The 19604-nt window shown below is 43.8% G+C and overlaps 1 protein-coding gene across 1 annotated transcript in view; it reads left to right on the forward strand.

The window, feature by feature from the left end:
* adgrl1a (adhesion G protein-coupled receptor L1a) overlaps positions 1–11500 on the forward strand; it is a gene marked incomplete at both ends in the record, with an annotated part of 98718 nt that extends 87218 nt beyond the window's left edge. The window contains 3 exons of the mRNA XM_079401896.1: positions 8412–8534; positions 10277–10294; positions 10605–11500. Of these exons, the coding sequence (XP_079258022.1) occupies positions 8412–8534; positions 10277–10294; positions 10605–11500 (1037 nt within the window). The remainder of the gene's footprint in view (positions 1–8411; positions 8535–10276; positions 10295–10604) is intronic.
* Positions 11501–19604: the final 8104 nt, after the last annotated feature.

The raw sequence follows: 19604 nt of genomic DNA on the forward strand, positions 1-19604 counted from the left end.
GATGGGGCCGGAGTAGGATGTCCATCATCCATTGGAATGTCGCCGGTGCCCCGTGCAGGCCGAACGGGAGGGTCCGGTAATTGCCAGTGGCCACTGGCGGTGGAGAAAGCGGTCTTGGGCTTGGCTTCCTCCGTTAGGGCGACCTGCCAATACCCCTTTGTTAGGTCGAGTGTCGAGATGTACCGGGCCCTCCCGAGCCGGTCCAGCAGCTCGTCTACCCTGGGCATTGGATAGCCGTCAAACTCGGAGATTTCATTGAGGCGGCGGAAGTCGTTGCAGAAGCGGAGGGTGCCGTCCGGCTTCGGGACCATGACGATGGGGCTGGACCACGGGCTCCGTGATGGCTCGATTACCCCTAACCTCAACATCTCCCTGATCTCCTCTTCGATGGCGTGTCTCCGAGCCAGGACCAGGACCATGCTGGTCCGGGACCAGGACCAGCACATGGTCTCCCGGCCGGAACTCCCGTGGCTGCGCTGCCCGGTTATAATGTCGTTGCTGGGCCTGCTGTGCCTGACTGAGGTGCTCCCGGACCAATGGCATCACCCTGTCGATTCTCTCTCGCATCAGACGGACGTGCTCGATCGAGGTTCGTTGGGCGGGTGGCTGCTGCTCCCACGCCTCTCTTACGACATCCAAGAGGCCCCGGGGCTGCCTCCCGAACAGGAGCTCAAAGGGGGTGAACCCCGTAAAAGCCTGGGGGACCTCTCGGATGCCGAAGAGGACGTAGGGCAGCATCTGGTCCCAATCGCGTCTATCTTCTGCCGCCACCCGCCTCAGCATGCGCTTTAAGGTTTGGTTGAATCGCTCGACCAAGCCGTCCGTCTGAGGGTGGTAAACGGTCGTTCGAATCTGTTTGACTTTGAGGAGTCGACAGAGGTCTGCCATTAGCCGGGACATGAAGGGGGTCCCCTGGTTGGTCAGGATCTCGGCTGGGATGCCGACTCGGCTACACAGGAGGAATAGTTCATGGGCGATGTTCTTAGCGGTTGCCTTTCGTAGGGGAACGGCCTCGGGGTACCGGGTGGCATAGTCGACTATCACCAGTATGTGCTCGTGTCCCCGGGCGGACTTTGGCAGCGGCCCCACTAAATCCATCCCGATTCGCTCGAAAGGCACCCCGATAATGGGTAGAGGAATCAGCAGACTGGGGGGAGGAGTTTTTGGTGAGGTCCGTTGGCAGATCGGGCAGGCCTGGCAGAACCGCTTCACCTCAGCCTCCAAGCCGGGCCAGTGGAAGCGGTCGCGGATCCGCTGGATGGTGTTTTGAGCCCCAAGGTGGCCAGCCATAGGGTGAGAGTTGGCCAATTCCACCACCGTCTCGGTTTTCGTCCGTGGCACCACTAACAAAGTCTTTTCCTCCCCCCTTCGCTCCGCGACGCAGTAGAGCAGGCCTTTCTCCACAATGAAGTGGGGGACCGGGTGAGGGCCTGGTTGGACTTCTTGGCCGTCGATCACCCTCACTTGAGTCCAACAGTGCTTCAACCGGTCGTCCTCGTGCTGGGCCTTGCTGAAGTCCCCCCCTTCCGACACCTGCTGGAAGACATCATAGAATAGGTTAGGATTACGGGAGGGAGACTCACCATCTCTTGGACTGTCGGAGGCCAGCAGCACGGGACGACGCCGGTCCCCCTTCGCTCGTTGGGGTCTTCGGCGGCTCCCGCTGAAGCTGGCAGGCTGAGTGGCGGGGACGAGAAGGCGGTCGAACCCTGGCCAGTCTCTTCCAAGGAGCACCGGTACGGGCAGATCTTTCACAATCCCCACCTCGACTGGCCATGTCCCCGGCGAAGCCGCGATGGTGACTCGTCGTGCGGACACCTCCCGAGTGTCTCAATGGACGCACGTGATGGCCAGGTGGGCCCTAGAGTCCGGGCGAGGGGATAACACGGCCGGATTGACGAGGGTGACCGCACTTCCGGAGTCCAGGAGGGCCTCAAACGGGTGGCCGTTTACCTTCACTTCCGCCCGTGGAGCTCCTCCTGGCGGGGCGTGGTGAACGGCGCAGCCTGCCAGCCAAGTCCGCCCGGACGAGCGGGGTGGTTCGGTGGGCATGGGCTCGTCCTGAGGAGCGGGAGCCGCCGGCCTGCCTACTGGCCGCTGGGTGCCCTCCGGCGTGCGTCGCTCCTGGCCCACCCTTCGGGGAAAAGGCGGCGCTCGCTCCCCAGCCTCCCGCTGTTGGGTCGCATCCGCCAGTTCAATCGCCTCTATGAGCTCGCCGAGAGTGGTGGGGTTCCGCATGCCTGCGGCCTGACGGTGGGTGCGGGGAAGTGCACGCAGGAGCCGGTCGATGACCACACGCTCCGCCTCCTGGCTGGCGGTGGGATCCCCGGCCAGCAGCCAGTGCTGCGCGAGACCGGAGAGTTCGGCTGCCTGAGCTCGGGGCGGCAATCGCGGACTGTAGCTCCAGTCCAGGAACATTTGGGCGGCTGCAATCGGGGATAATCCCAGCCGCGACAATATTTCCCGCTTCAGTTCGGCGTAGCTGTCACTAAGCTCGGAGGGTAGTGAGAAGTAAGCGCGCTGCGCTTCTCCTGTCAACAGGGGGTCTACCAGCCGTGCCCAGTCCCGGTGACTCCAGCCCTCGCGGGTGGCGACGTTCTCGAACATTTGCAGGAACAATTCCACATCATCGCCGGGTGTCATTTTAGGCAGCAGCTGGGCAGCCTGGACACGGGGATCAGGCGGCGGAGCGTGTTGGGTGGCGCGAAAAGCGGCGAGCTCGCGTTCGGCCTCTCCCTGCCGGCTGGCGATGTGCTCTACAATCTGCTGCTGGCGGATGCTGACCTCGGTGAGGTGCTTCAGCAGCTCTTCCATGCTGCAGGGAGGAGCGTCCGCCTGGTGAGAGGGGAAAAAAAAGGAAAAAAAAAACACAGCAATTCAGTGTCTGTGCAAGGATGGGTGGTTACCGGCGATCCCTCACTCACACGCCCGCATTCTCCACCAGTGTGGCGGGGTGAGGAATCACACGACAACAGAGAATGGCAGGGAAGTCCCCGAAGGGTGGATTTATTAATAAAAGTGAAGAAACCACGTGCCGGGGTGCTCATCCGTGGTAGTGCTGGTAGTCCTGGTGTTCCCAGAGCGGCGTGTCCGTGCGGGGCGGTGCTGATCGGTCACGGGCTTTCTGTGGGAGAAGATCAGAACAGACGTTAACATCCAGTCTTCTGGAGTGATCACTCCCTTGTGTTCGGGTTGGCGGCGACTTATATGGCCGCCGCTTGATTTGCCAGCAGCCGTGACCGATCAGCCCGGGATGAGGACTTTTAGGTGCTCCTCGTGGGTTACCAGGGCGACGCTGATGAGGCTTCGGGACACGTGTCACAACGCAATAAAGCAAAAGCCCCAGCAAAAGTAATTACCATGAATGTGTCCGGGAAAATAGTAAGGATTCGCCATCTCCTCGTTAGACGCGCCTTTAGAGAGAAGTGCATCTTCACGGATAAAGATTATATTAAATAGTTTTTGTTTTTGTTTTCGTTTTTATTTATTGCGTTAAGTAGTAATTTAAAGCTTTCTATAGATATATTTATCATGTCGGTGAGGCATGTATTCGCTGACATTAGGTTCATTTTTGTGAAGCGCTCCTGTTCAAGATAAAAGCACTACGTTTTGTTGATATTGTGAGTGCACACAAATAAAAGTAGACCCTTTACAGTTATGAATTATGTTTTACTCTTACCTTTATGAGCAAAAATTATGGCGCAAGTTGTTTCCATTGAAATAAAAATTGCAATTGATTGTGCTGGTGCCTCCATGTCCTGCGCTTTAGCTTCCACTCTCCGCACTACTGGATGCAGCGCACATTTATCTAGGTTTAACGTTTAAACATTGTTATATGCTTGAACTCTTTTAGTATATCTATAGATTTTATTTTAGGCAAGTCATGATGATTTGAGAAGGCTAAATTGATCAAGCATAAGCTATGATCAGCCTGCCGGTCTGCCGCTGGCCATTTGGTCGTTACTTATTTAATGAACAGAAAATGCTCCAAACGTTTTTTTCTAAATTAACTTAATAAAAAGCTGGAACAAAATATAAATTTTGTCATTTTAGAATGTTAAGTTCTACTTCTGTAGATATTTTGGTGAAAGTAGCTCAAAAGTAATACAGGAGTCATGTAACGCATTACAATTCTGAGACAGTAATATTGTAAGGTAAGGAATTACTTTTAAATAACAGTAACAAGTAATCTGTAATGTATTACAGTTTGGAAGTAACTTGCACAACACTGGCTGAAATGCATCACACGGACTGCCAAAGTGTTTAGTTACTGCTCTTTCCTAATTCAAGGTTTTTAGCTGATTTTGCCATATTTAAATTAGTTTAATTAAAATCTTTACTTCCTCGTTACATGAAAATGTTTTTATAGACCAGTGTATTATATATAATTATGTATGTACTATTATAGCATTAATGAATATTTTAAAATAGTCTTGCATGACAAAATTTTAGTACTTTTTAATTTTTATTAGTATTTTTTTATATATTTAGCTTTAATTTATTTTTATTTCAATTTTAGTAATGGTAATGTTAGTACTTCAACTTCAGCTTATTTTATTTCAGTTAATTGTGAAGGCAACATTTCTAAGTTCCGTTTATTTCAACTTTATTTCAATTAAAAAAAAAATAAAAAAAAAATTTTAGTTCAAGTTACTAATAAGAACTCTGTTATACCGTCTTGGTTTTTAGCAGATTTGTTTTTAATAAATGCGTTTTAACTTCAGAAAAAGGCATATGTTCATAATACAGTGAACTATGAAACATATTTGGTTCTTCATGATCTGACCTTTTTTAATACGTTCAGCACTTGGACTGTAAGGGGAGACTAAACGATAGTTAATAGGCAGAGAATGCGAGAGGCAGGCTGTTTCCATCACCGGATCCAGAGTGTGGCGTCACCACCACTCTGATCATCCCAGGGATCAATGTTTGTGGGAGGAGAGGGGGGTGACGACAGAGAAGCGGCAGCTAAATCAACTGCCACTCTTTATGCTAATTCTATCCATTTTGTTTTTAATGAAGTGATTAGCCGCCGAATGAACGGGGGGTAATTACTCTAATTGAGGAGAATGACAGTAGCATCCTCACTGCAGTGTGCCGATTGTTGCTTTCCGGGGACTTTAATCAAGGTGAGAGAGAGAAAGTACGAGACAGAAAGGCAGATCTAAACCATATAGCAGCAAAAAAAAAAAAGAATAGATTCCGCGGAGAGGAAACGGCAGGGTTTTGTGCCGCGGGAGAAAAGTTTTTGGATGTTACAAGAGTGAATGGCAGTCAGAAGTAGAGATGGAGGGTAATGAAAGGGCGTGTGTATGTGCACACCGCTGTCTTTATCAGATTCATCTCCTATCGCTCTCATTTCCCACTTCATTGCCGTTTGAAGTCTTTTCTGTGCTTCCAAGAGCTGCCGTCGTACCTCCCCCTCCCTCCAGCTGGCCTAGATTCCCCCTCACATTTTACACACGACACTCCAGTGAGATATTTACAGCAATTAAAGGAATATTCAAAGGTTCAATACAAGTGAAGCTCTGTCAACAGCATTTGTGATTTAATGTTGATTAACACAGAGCATAATTTTGACTCTGTCCTCTGTTTTTAGAAACTATGGTTCTATCAATCTGAAGGGTTTGACAGAAGAAATCTGAAGACTTGTGATCGGTTCCCCAATAACGAAAAATTACTCACCCTCAGGCCATCCAATATGTAGATGAATTTGTTTCTTCATCAGAACAGATTTGGAGAAATTTAGCATTTCATCACTTGCTCACCAATGGATCCTCTGCAGTGAATGGGTGCCGTCAGAATGAGAGTCCAAACAGCTGATAAAAACATCACAATAATTCACAAGTAATCCACACCACTCCAGTCTATCAATTAACGTTGTTTGAAGTGAAAATCTGCATGTCTTTAATAAACAAATTCATCATTAAAACATCTTTACCTTCAAACCTTTGCTTATGGCTAAAAATGCAAGTACTTTATCCAAAATATTGCTTTCTCCAGTGAAAACGTTTTCATCTGAATCAGGAGAGAAATTTTTATTAGTTTTATTTACAACTTTGAAAAATAATTTTTACAGAGTACAAACACGCAGCTTTTCACTTTGCATGACAATAATTTATGAACTGAAGATGTGTGGATTACTTTAAGATCACTGTGATGTTTTTATCATCTGTTTGGACTCTCATTCTGACGGCACCCATTCACTGGAGAGGATTCATTGGTGAGCAAGGGATATAATGTTAAATTTCTCCAAATCTCTTCTGGTGAAGAAACAAACTCATCTACATCTTGGGTACATTGTCAGCACATTTTCATTTTTGGGTGAACCATTCCTATAAAGCACTTGCATTATTCATTCAGTGAAAACTTTCTTATTCAGGCGGGACTACTTTTCTAGGCGGATGAACATTTGGTTATGCGCTACTGACATAATTTCTGTGGGAGGAGTTTATGGCATGTAAAACAGTGCTCAACAGATCTGATATCCGTATTGCATATTACACAAACTTAACAGGTTTTCTCGTGTCAAATGATGTTTAGTTAATCTTTTACATAGCTTAAATGGCAGTTTGTGGCGTAAGCGACATTACATGGCAACTAAGTTGACAGATTGAATAGGTCACACTAGTCTCATGTTTAATTCTTGTTGGTGTGCTTAACAGTGTGTTTACTACATTGTGTCTGACTGTAATGAGGAATGAGCTGGAATTATTTTCTGTGATAATTAATTTCTTGCCACAAATGCTGGTGGCACAGCTTTACTTTTATTAAACTTGGAGCATTCCTGCAAGAGGTAAGAAATGTGTGTAGTATGTGTGGCGAGCATGAGCAAGCGCACATCTAAAATTAATTCTTGAGGCGGTCCTCTCTGATAGATGATAGCACGAGAGCACAAGGTTGCACTTTGCCTCAGTCCACTCCATGTCATACTGGCCTCTTTTTAATTTCATGGCATTTCTGTCTGAAAGCCCCAGGCTGCAGCTCTGCGCCTGCATTATGGGCCATACTGAATGTTCCATTTCTCTGAGTCACATTTGTCTACTGCAAGCGTTCACATTTCACTGGGAAATGAACCCACATTTCAGTGGCTGCTCTGTGGAACTACATAATAGCAAATATTACCATTTCCCTCCCAATGACTCCATCTGACAGTGAGGCATGGAATTACGCTCCACGACTACTCTTCAAATACATTTCGGCTTCGCTGCAAATAAACACTTCATCAAATCAGCCATTACGACATCACACAAAGACATTAGGATTTTTTTTTTTTTGTGAAATGTCAAACACAAACACACTGTAGAGTAGATTCGGCTTAACCTTATTGTGAAGTGCAAATAACCAATCCATGTTAATTTGATGTATTATTCCTCTTAAAACTAATAGTTCCAGCATCCTGGATGCTCATGTTCAATAACGTTTCAGTCACGGTAAAATACATGGTCACACTTTATTTTAAGGTCCAATTCTCACTATTAACAAACCAGTAACTATGACTTTTGCCTCAATAAACTCTTAATTTTCTGCTAATTAATAGTTAGGAAGGCAGTTATTAAGTTTAATTATTGGGTAGGATTAGGGATATAGAATATGGTCATGCAGAATAAATGCTTTATAAGTACTAATAAACAGCCAATATGTTAATAGGCATGTTAATAAGCAACTAGTTAATAGTGAGAAGAGGTCCCTATATTAAAGTGTTACTAAATAGACAATAGAGTGACAGGCTTGATGCGAAACAGCTTTTTATATCACTGTAAACCAGACAATTAATCTTACTTTACAAGTGACTAGGACTTTTTTGAACATAAATTTAGTTAAAAACTAACGTTCCAATTTTTTAAGTTCCAATAAGTAAACATAGGGTCTACTGGGGCATAAGCAGATCATACAAAAATGTACAATTTAGATTGTAAGAATATGGTAACACTTTAGTTTAAAGACCAACTCTTATTATTAAATAGTTGCTTATTAGCATGAATATTACTAGCATATACTGTTTTTTAGTACTTACCGTATAAAGCACATATTTTAGATCCCTTAATTCTACCCCATACTTAAACTTAACTACCTTACTAACTATTAATAAGCAGCAAATTAGGAGTTTATTGAGATAACAGTCATAGTTAATAGTGCGAATCGGTCCCCAAACTAAAATGTTACCATGAATGCATATCAGTTAATACAAATTAGCTACAAAAGGTAAACATTTGAAAAAATTTAAAATAGTGACAAATTTCCATGAGATTGTGTTGGTCTAACCCAATTTATCGCTGTATGTATATTCACAACATACCTGTAGCATGGCCTTCAATGTCTTGCTGATTAAATAACATTTACAGAGTAGGATTTTAAAAGTCACAAAATATTATGACGTTTATGTGAAGAATTTTCTTTTCCCTATTTAGGTACAATGGGGAACCATCTTCTGACCAACCCTGTGCTGCAAACCCGTACAGGAAGTTCACCCTACAACACACTGCTGGCTGAGACGTTTACCCCTCCCTCGCCTGGGGTCTTCAACTCTACTGGTAAGTGTAGGTGGACCTTATTTTGTATTGGAAAGAAAAATCACAAATGAGATCACTTTTACATCTTAAGTGTTTATAACGTAGAGTCTCAGAACTGTTTGAGTCTCAAACTGTGCTCAAATTTGCTAAAATGCAACCTAAAGTCGTAGCTATTTTGTATGCTTCGTACAAGACCTCCTTAGCTTAGGAGTTTGAGACAAAGTTGATATGCAAAATAAACTTAACTTTTTAGCGATGAATGAGCATAATCTGAGTAATAAAAGATTCCTCGGGAACGTTTTTTATTATTATCATTATTGTACATGCAGTGTGTGTGAGTGTCACCGATGGTATTCATGTGCTGTGATCTGTGCACTCTAGTGCATATGCTGTGTGTGTGTAGGTCTGTGCGTGTGAGTTTACACCCTGTCGGTCTGTCAGTGTGATTCAGAGGGGTGGACAGGGGCTGGCCATCTGGCCAGCATTTTTATCCCTCCTGCTGGAAAGACAGACCAGAGCATCGATTAAAGCTAGAGTTGAAGTTGAGTGACTGACAGCGGAGCGTTCCCTGAAGATTCGACACAGAGTATCGGCATGGCTATGTCCGTGCCGCACACACATACGTCCCAGGCTTCACTCTCTTGCCGTACCGTTCGCCTTCGTGTGCCGATTGAGAGGCAGCGGGAGAGAAAGATAGCTGCGGTTCCCATGTCAGTGGGGTGAAATTTAAGACAGCGTCTCTGTTGAATATTTTAAACGTTCCCTCTCTGTGTAATGTGTCAGGCTGACGGTGCGCCGCTCGGCTGAGAGGACATTTTTAGAATGCTTATGGAGAGGAAGTAGGAGGAGGGCCTCATTAGAATGTCTAATTACTCTCTCTCTGCACAGAGGAGCGTTGATTAAAATCATACTGGGCATTAATATTTAAACACCCGCACCCCTTGGTCTGCACCGCCACACGCATCTCCTGCATTCAATACATGCCAACGAGTTAAAAGAATATCACAACATCTCTGGCGTGTGAAGGGGCGCGTGAAATAAATATCGTCTTGACTTTATGAGGTTGAAGTGTGAATAACGTCTCGCCGAATAATGATCGTGCCAAAACCAAAAAATAAAGCGGTTTCTAAACTCCCCAAACCAAAGAATGAGTGGCTGTTCCTAAGATCCCAACTCCCAAGACTAAAAGTGTGAGATACTGGTCTGAAACTCCTCAGTCCACAGAATCAGACTCTGACCCAAAACTATACGATAGTAGTTCCGCTGTTTTCATATTTTACCTAGTGAGTAGACGTCACAGTTTTTAATGTAAACCTCAGAGTGAAAGCTGAGGGAATAGCAAAAACTCACTCACATAAATTGTCCTCTCTCTGTCTGTCTCTCTTGCGTGTTTTTTAGTGAAGTCTAAAAAAAGTAAATTCTAAGAATATATATATATATATATATATATATAAAGTTGTATTTAGTATACATTTACCCAAATTGAGATATTCATTCAAATCCACCGCAAAATAATACTGTGATTAAATTATAAATTATTTACGTTGCTATGTGGAATTTTTTTTTTCACTCTCTCCATTGATGTCTATTGTTGTCTCTTAATGGCTATTACTTTATTTCAACAATTCATAAGTGTGACATTTGTTTATTCCAATGTTCAAGAAAAAGAAGGTGGTTTCATGTAAAGCCCAAGGTAGAAACATATCATTGCTCACTGTTGTTGTCTTTCTTTTGTCTCACATGGCCTCACCATGGATCCACAGGAACTTTCCGTGACCCAAGTAAGACTCTTTCCACTTTCAGGCTTATGGCTATTTTCAGTGGTTTATAGGCTAATTTTGCAGAATGATAACCTCTTCACGTGTGCAGTGAAGCCTGTGCTTCTATGTACACAATTTACGTCCCTGGTAATAACTTGCCTCTGTCCGTAAGCCTATTAATCTTGTGATGGAAGTTGCATTCCCCATTATTGATTTAATCCCGGATTCTGTTGCTGTGAATCCCCGTCTTGATTAAAATAGGTAATGAAGTGCTCACTTCTCCCTCCTCCTTTTTCATTTGCTTACCACCTCTCATTTGCTCTCTCAACAGAGAGCACACTGTCTAAGAACCGAGATCACGGAGGCATGGAAACGCTACCTCTGAACGGGAACTTCAACAACAGCTATTCTCTGCGTAGTGTCGGGGGTTCGGGAGCTCCTGGGGGCAGCTGTGACTTCCTAGGAGGCGGGGGTGGAGATAGCCCCCCTCCCCTGCTCAACCCCCGCGGTTCAGAAACTCTCGGCGGCATACGGAGAAACCTCTCGGACGCAGCGGCGTTTGAGAAGATGATCATATCGGAACTTGTGCACAATAATCTACGAGGTGGTGGAGGGGCTGGGGGCGCTGACAGAACATGTGGCAGCCTGGTCAGAGGACACGGGCACATGGGAATGGGGCGGGGAGGAGGCGGGACAGAGCCAGCGATAGGCATGGAGGATGACGAAGACTTTCGTTCTAGAGAAGCGCGTCAGCGCACGCCGCAAGACGTGGGATTGCTTTACAAGGCTCTGGAGGAGCCCCTACTCCTGCAGCGTGCCCAGTCCGTGCTCTACCAGAGCGACCCCGATGAGTCCGAAAGCTACACGGCCGACCTGACCGAGAGTCTGGGCCACAGCGGTCACAGCGGCCAAAGCGCAGCAGGCCAGGGCCACAACGGAGCCCCCGATTCACCTGCGCGGGACTCCCTCTACACCAGCATCACCAATCTGCGAGATTCGCCCTACCCCGACAGCAGCCCAGAGCCACTAGAGGTGGTTCCACGCTCGGCCCAGCCTCCAGAGGAGCTGTACTACAGCTCGGGTCGGCCCGCCATAGGCTCCCGCGGAGCCCCCATGCAGACCTTCTACCAGGCTCCACCTAGGAGACCGAGCACTGAAGCCCACCCCGCCCCTGAGCCTCCTCACAGCGAGGGAGATGGACAGATGCAGCTGGTCACAAGCCTGTGACCACGAGAAAGAGGTGGAGGAAGAAGAGCACCACAGGGTCTGATGCAAAGTGCCGATGGCGATGATGGACTCCTCTCCTGTCTCTGACGCCCTCCTAATGTCTGGTTGCCTTTTTGCTCTTTTATTTGATTTGAAGTAAGAGGTAAGGAAAGCCTAAACAGGGAGCGCGACAGAGAGGTTTGTCTCCATGGCAGCAGGCTCTCTGTAGTGCTGTGTAACCACTCTGCTCTGTCATCAGCATCATTTTCTCCTCCCTGCTCGCGCACACATAGAGAAATAGCAAGTCCAACTATCTGCCTTCTCTCAATGGACGTCTCTGCCTTCAGCTCACTCTGCTCCAAAAATATCGTCAAACTTCACACCGGGCTTCTATTTCTGTGTTTTATTTCAAGTCCTATCTTTAAAATGTTACTTTTGCGTAACTCCTTACCTTCGATTTCCTTTCTCCATCATTATTTGATGAGAGCTGTTACGTGAGGAAATGGGGGTATGCCATTATACTGCAAGTGACAGAAATCTCTCTGAAAGCTCTTCAGTGTTGCCAAAAATAACTGTTTTTGAGCCAGGACACAAACTGGAATCTACACACACGCACACACTCACAGAAGTGCTTGTTACTGAACATCAAGAGTGTGAACATATGCTCATGAAAAAGGAAAACAAAGACTATTGTTCAGACACCGGTAGTGGGAAGCTGCCTCAGTGGAGTTGCCTTTATTTCTCTCTCTGAACTGACTCTTCTGTATAGAACAACCACAGAGACTGGGAACGAGGGGGGGGAGGGGGGCTTAGGACACAACCCATCGTCAGCTGGGTCATTTGAAGCCTCTCAGCCATGGGACCTCTCGTGAATGAAACTGTAGTGTTTTGTCTCTGATCCACAGATGGGGGGTGGATTAAGGACTGAACCTGCTGTCTGAATCACTGATGGATGTTGTAGGTGGACGTGCTGTATCACCTGTGTTATTGTGGATAGAAGAATTTTTTTGCTACCGCTCCAGCCATTCTTCGAGTCCAACCTCTGTACATACGAACCACATGAAAGCGAAGCAAGTCTTACTCTACTCGTCTCCTGTACATAGAAGAACAAAAGCAACAAAAAAAGTATCAAATACTATGAAAAACAGGTCTTGTACTGCAACAGAAATCGAAAATAAAGAGGTTTTGAAGTTTGTGACCCAAACACTAAGCCAGTCTCTCCCTCTCTCTTTCTTTCGCTCTCTCCGTCCCTCGTTCGGTCCTGGCCTGGAGCACCGCGGTGCCAGAAAATCTAATTATGTGCCAAGAGACAGCGAGAGAGAGACAGAGAGACAGAAAGAGAAGGATTTTATATACAATCGAGATAAATCCTGGCACAATTTTTATGTAATATAACCCATTACATTGTTGGTAATGTTTGACCTTCAACATTTCCAGACAGGAAGCACTTGACATGAATAGAAGGGGAATACACTGTGCTTCAGGGGCGCACTGGTGCATTGTGGGTTGATTGACAGCAGCCATAATGTAGTGTTGGTTATATTTTATCTGGAAGATGTAATAGATATCAGATGACTAGATTAATAGAATATAAGATATTTAGGTGAAAAAAAAAAAAAAATCGGGGGGCACATTCGGAAAAGTTTCAGTCTCAAACCCTAGATTGTATTTGACTGTTTTTACATACCAATATCAGCTGTTGTTTCTGAACCTGGTGTGACAGTTGATTTACAATTTGTATGTGTATGTCTGAACGTGAGCATTTGGATGCCTGTGAACCAGAGTACGTATGTGTGCGAGTGTGTATCTCAGAGGCTATTTTTACTGGGTTAGATGGACCCGCATTAGAAGAACAGGAAGCAGAGTAAATCTATATCTATATAAGAGCTCAGTATAAGCTTCCATCTAAAAGACTTTGTTAAAGGTATTTTAAATGTTGTTGTTTTTTTGCCAGTCAGGTACAATGGAAACTGAGGTTTAGAATAAAAAACACCGGTTTAGCATTCATTGAGTGACAGGAACATCTGACCAATGAGACACAACCTCTGTGGTTTAGAATCCCCATATGCAAATGAGCTGCATAGCCTATTGAACAAACGAGAGGTATTCATGAGTGATCTGCCCCTCTGAAGTCTGCTCAATCTTCAAGTCTTTCATGTCTGATGTTTTATTTATTAATATTTATTTGATTATTTATGCACATATTCATTTATTCAGTGTGGTTTTCATTCTGTGTACAAAGCATATGTGATGGTGATGAGAGTGTGCTATACTTCGAAAAGCATACTAGCATACTATACTTGCTGCAGTGTATAAGATGCATTATTTGCACTGTATGCAAACTTTCTCTCAAATTACCTAGTAAATTTTGCCAGAACGAGTGGTAAACAACAGAAGCTAAATTCAGTATGGCATAGTATTAATTTATACTGGCTGAATTCTATTTACTAGCATTCTACTCTTAATATTTCTTATTATGGCAGAAATATTAAGAGTAGAATGCTAGTAAATAGAATTCAGCCAGTATAAATTATTTTGTCTCACAATTCAAAGTGGTTTCCAATTTGATGGATGAACCGAAAATATTGTCTGTAATTTTTCATTTTTAAATTGGATTGGACTGCCAAAAATAAAGATGCTCTATTTGCCAAAATCACTTTTGTTTCTAGTTTTTATTCAATATTATTCACTGAATAATACTAATAACATGATGAGGTCATGTGACAACAGTGAAGCATGTTTGAAATGTTTGTGGAACATCTATTTGCTATTTTGAAAAAATAAAAATGTATAATACACTGTACACTATGCAGTAAGTAATAAGCTAGTATGCCATTCCAAACATAGCCATATAGAGAAAGAAAGAGAGCAGGGGTGGGCATCCATGTTTAATGTCAAAGGAAGAGGTAATGTCAAAACTACACAAGTCTGCAGCTGGTTTAGAGAAGGTCTGCTGAACATTGTGCATCCCGAATCAACATCCTATCATTCAATCCAAGCACCATCCGCACTCTCTCTTTCTCTATCTCTCACTCCTGTAAGTCTTGAAAGGGGACGCGTGTGCAATCCATTGCATGGTAACTTGTACTGATTGACACAGGGTCAGTATGTTCACCGGTGTGCTGTGGTTAGTACACCCGGTCCTATATTTAGCCCGAGGCATGTATGATCAGCTTTTCTTTAAAGCAATGACCTGAACATTTTTTTTTTTACTTGCTTTTCTTGCAAAAATGTTCCATGTTGATGAGTAGGACCAGCTTCAACTGGTCAGCAGGTTTGACCGTTTGAATGTATTGTCATACACCATTGTGAACTGGCTCTTAGAGCTTAGGATGCCCTCTAAGGAGATCTGCTCCTGACTCATGGCCCTCTGTCCACCATGTCGCTGCTGTTTTACCCCCTTATACCCTTCTGCACCGGCCCGCGGGAGAGGCTGTTTACCTCTCTCCCTCAATCCCTGGAGACGTCCAATGTGCGTCACGTTTTGTGCATCTCTCCTTTTTGTGCCCTTGCTCGTCTTTATTTCCCATCTACCCTTCTTCCTTGTTCCCCCTCCTATACCGTTCTCTCCATTCCCTCTTAGCTCACCAAAATGTTTTTACATGGCTTTCCTAGTGGAGCATTAATGTGGGAAGATTTGTTATGTTAGTCAAAGGCTTTGTTTACATGGCACTGAAGGGATAATATAGTACAGTGTTGAATATAGTGATAATAACAGTGATTATGCACTGTAGTAAACTGCTAGAGTAAAGCCTGCTCTGAGGGACTGCTACCACCTCCAAAATCCCCATACAACCCCTGATTATCATAATAATACTAAGAGCTATAATCTAGCAGAGTCAACCCACCATGCTCCCGCTCTCTGGGTTTCTCCCTTTGTCTTTCCCCCCTCTTGCTCTTTGAGAGCACTTGTGTTCGCTGTTCTTTAGATATGAAAGGAATCACCCTGATCTGCTCTCCATATCGGCCTCGTTTTCAAGTCTTCACATTCAAATGGAGAGGCAAAGAGTGCATGAGTAGACACTGGATGACTAGGCCCAGACGGAATCTGCTACTTTTTTTCCCCATTTTTATGCAGAATGAGTTTAAATATGATAAAATGTGTTCGGTTGAGCTCAGAGTTCTACATTTTTATTGGTAGCTGAATAAAATTTTCCAAAATATGAAAAGAACCCCTGACATTGCTTGATGAATACAGATTTCTTTCCTATTTTGAATTTCCTTTTGACACAAGAAGTTCGGTCTGGATATAGCCACCATTTTTATATAACCAATAGCCTTTAGTTTACATCAGTCATCAACCATGATAACAGATGGAATTAAAGGGAAGAGCATTCAAATTCTAGATCAGACTGCAGACTTGATGCTGCCTTCACGTGCCATCAGAAATTTCCTATTTCCCACTTATGAAGTTGTGATTACGAGCTTGTCGCATTCAAGTGCTTTTTTGTTGGAATGAATAAAACGTAGCATCCCATTGGTTGACAATCACATAAATATTCTTTGCATTATTCTGAAATTCGCTCAAATACATGCTTATTTCACTGTTTATAATGCAACATACAATATGCTTCAAATGATCTTTCATTTATAGCCTATAAATACACTACTTTAGCGAATAGACAAAGTGATGTAGTTCTGAGAATACCGTTGATGGCAGCTATGGTTGTCCCCTCCAACATGTTTAAAATTTATGGCCTGCCCAACTCGGAAACTCTGCTATCAAAATAATTTCAGAGTTTCCCAGTAGTTAATATGACTTGAGACGCGTTCACGTCCAATTTCCGATTAGGAAACTCATATTTACGATAATTCCGATAGCACACGAAGGCAGCATAATTCCAACCCTACTCCAACACACCTGTCTGTTATTATCAAGTGCTCCTGAAGATCTGAATTAGCTGGTTCAGGTGTGTTGGATCAGGGTCGGAGCTGAAAGTAGATCTCCAGGAACAGGTTTTGGCACCCCTGTTCTTTGATTGGACAAAAATGTGTATATACCCACAGGTGCAAGATGAGTCATCAGTATATTTGGTTGGTTTTCTCAATAGAGAAAGTACATTTTAAATATATATAGTATATCTTCGAAAAGTTCAATGTTTAGGAGTACAAATCCACTTGACGTGGACAAAATGTCTCAAAACTCTCATTTATATGTCATGGGGTCTTTAATAATGTAACTCGAGGGACTGGAGATGTCTTCAACTTTGTGATTGACGAATGTTCCAGTTGTGCAGAAATCCTGAGTTTTCCAGATTCTGTATGGGTCTGTGAGACTGAGAGGAACTATGAAAGGTACTCTTTCCAGACACCCGTCTCTTGTCCCTGTCCGCATAGTTGCCATCGCACCGGCCCACACTCCTGTGATCTGACAGTCTGTCACCTTGCTGTCAACCCAATCCTCAGCTGGGGCTTGGCACCAGAGAGCCCGAGTCGTGACCTCTGATCACGAGCCAACCCCCTCTGTAGCACAAGAGCTTCGCTTTCAGAGCCACAATTTGACTTGATGTCCAGATAGTAGGATAGATATAATAAAAAGGGAGAGAGATATATGAACAAGACATTCACTGCTGTCAAAACAACATGAAGTATCAGCCCTGGGCAAAGCACCCCACCTGCTCGGCCACACCGCGTCTGACAGGCAAAGAGAGTCCCTGGAGTTAAATGACATGTTTTATTGGGATCCCTCAGTCACTGAGCGATCAACACCTTCCTGTAACACGGAAGCATTTTAACACCACCACAGCCACCAAACAAGGGACCATCCTGACAGAGCTTACTTACACCCTTTTCCATCGAAATGGTGCTTGTGTTAAAAGGATGTGTGAACGTCAACTGGCCCACATTTCCACTGACTTGAGAGCTGAACGATAAAGCACCTGACTATGTTACTACAAAACCTGTCTACGAGCAAACAGTGCTTCTGTGTTTATTAAGGTGCGGTTACATTTACCTTTGCAAAATTTCACAGGCAAAATCCAATCGTTTCAATAGGAATTTTGCTCACAAATTTACAGTGTTGACCAACAGAATAGTGCATGCTTTGAAAGTGACTTCTGTGTGAAGGGTACTTTGTGCATCACTACATTATAGACTTTGGACAATAGATCTTTTTTGATGGTGGACCTTTTTATCATGCATCCCCTCGTAGGTAAATTTTTTTAATGTTACCACACATTTAGTCTTGTCATTTTGAGAGCGTATTTTACCATCCACAAATTCAGTATCTTTATCATGAGTTGGCTATGATGTAAAGCAAGTCATTTTAAATATTTGAAATTTATTTCATGATATTACATTTATAACAAAAAAAAAATCTTTCATCATTTCATACACAACATTTGTAAATTAAAGCAATAAGCCACAAGAGACCGTGCACTACATGAAGCAGTGTCTAAAACTCCTTTAACCATGGTAAAATTACTGTAAAGGACAGGGTTAAGTGATTACTGTGGAAAATGATAGCAACAGCAATATGATTAAAAGATACAGATGTATAATAATTAGTTCAGACTAAACATTTATTATGCTAAATAATATAGTTACATTGCAGTAATATGAGTGCAAGAGTATCAGCATTTTACAACAAAGTTGAAACTATTAGTTTTATTAAAATAATTTAATTCAGATTGACCGGTAAATTACAATTATTATAGGCTGTTAAGTGTGGCATTTCAGTGTTTTTGGTTTGAGATTCAAGCAGCGGTTGCGGAGCCCTGAACTAGCTTTTTTCTCAGCAGGAAATGTGTGGATTGGGCCAGATTGGCCACCAGCACCATGTCAGTGGAAAAGGGGTAACTGTCATAAACAGAGAGGGAACAGGCACAGTGCTGTTAAACCGACATCTACACACTAATAATGTAGTATTATTTGGTCTCTTGGAGGGTGTCTGTGCTAGAAACAGCACCTGTACCGTAGTTTTGAGAATATGTTAGACTGTGACATGAGCCCAGTGGGGAGGTTCATGTCGTTAACTGTTAACCAGCTGTCTGTCAGTCTTTAACAACAGCTCGGTCAGGCAGGGTTGCACCAGAACACAGAGCTCTGGGTAATGCAGACTCCCAAAACAGTGTTCCTACACTGATCACAAAACACTAGCATGTGAGTCGTGCCTGAGCGGTGTAGTTTTTTGTACTCCGTACAGAAGGGCATTTTTACATGTTTAAGTTGGACCAATCTGAAGCAAGCTGTGGTTTGTTTTCTAGCTTCTTTTAGGCATGCCTTTGACTGTATGTTTGCATATTAACTACGTTTGACCCAGAGGGGCCGCGTGGGCCAGCGTTCAGCAGATGGGTGGGTGTAAACCAGTCTTCTAGAAGAATCACCGCCTTATCATACAAGCAAGTTTCTTTAAGAAACACCAAGTGATTTAGCTCAGCATTGTGTTCATTTCCTGTCAGGGTTTGTTGGGTTTTGAGAAAGGTGCAGGGTCAGAATCACCCTAGAATGTATTAGGCCTTCTTGAGTTGGACTATCATAACAGTACATCTTTGTGTGATCACGCAGTATTAGACGTTGTATAAATGAGAATCGAACATGGGAGAAACAAGTAGTAGTCATCAAAGGCCAGGGTGATGGTTATGTCATTGAGGTTATGCATCTTGTAACTTTTTTTTCCTTCTGAACTCATTGTTTTATTTGAACAGCTTTTTGATTAAATTATGATGCTTGAGTCCCGTGTAACAGGAGGGTTAATGTGATTTACTGTTTTTATTGAAGAATGATATGCGTTTTATTTCTCACCGTCATTGCTTTGACAGCTGTTTGGGCGGGGATAGTTTTATGTAAGCATTTGCATCATTGCAGGTCAGTACGACCCTGTATCAGCACATATTAATAAAAAATTACTAAAACCGAACATTGGTCGTTTCATGTCTGAGGTGGGTCAAATCACACACTCACTGTACAAATTAAAATTCCGGTGTGTTATCGCCACATTTTTTTTCCTTAATGTTTATACAAATTACTTCAACTAAAGTGACTATATTCTACAACGTTTTTACATTACTTTTTTCCTTCTGCCCTGAGATCCACTTCTAATGTCAGTCAAAGTTTCTTACACAAAAACCTATGTAATTAAGTTTTGCGTGACAATTATCCAACCTCTGTGACCTCTGTGAATTAC

Source organism: Barbus barbus, assembly GCF_936440315.1.
Source record: "Barbus barbus genome assembly, chromosome: 4".
NCBI lineage: Eukaryota > Metazoa > Chordata > Actinopteri > Cypriniformes > Cyprinidae > Barbus > Barbus barbus.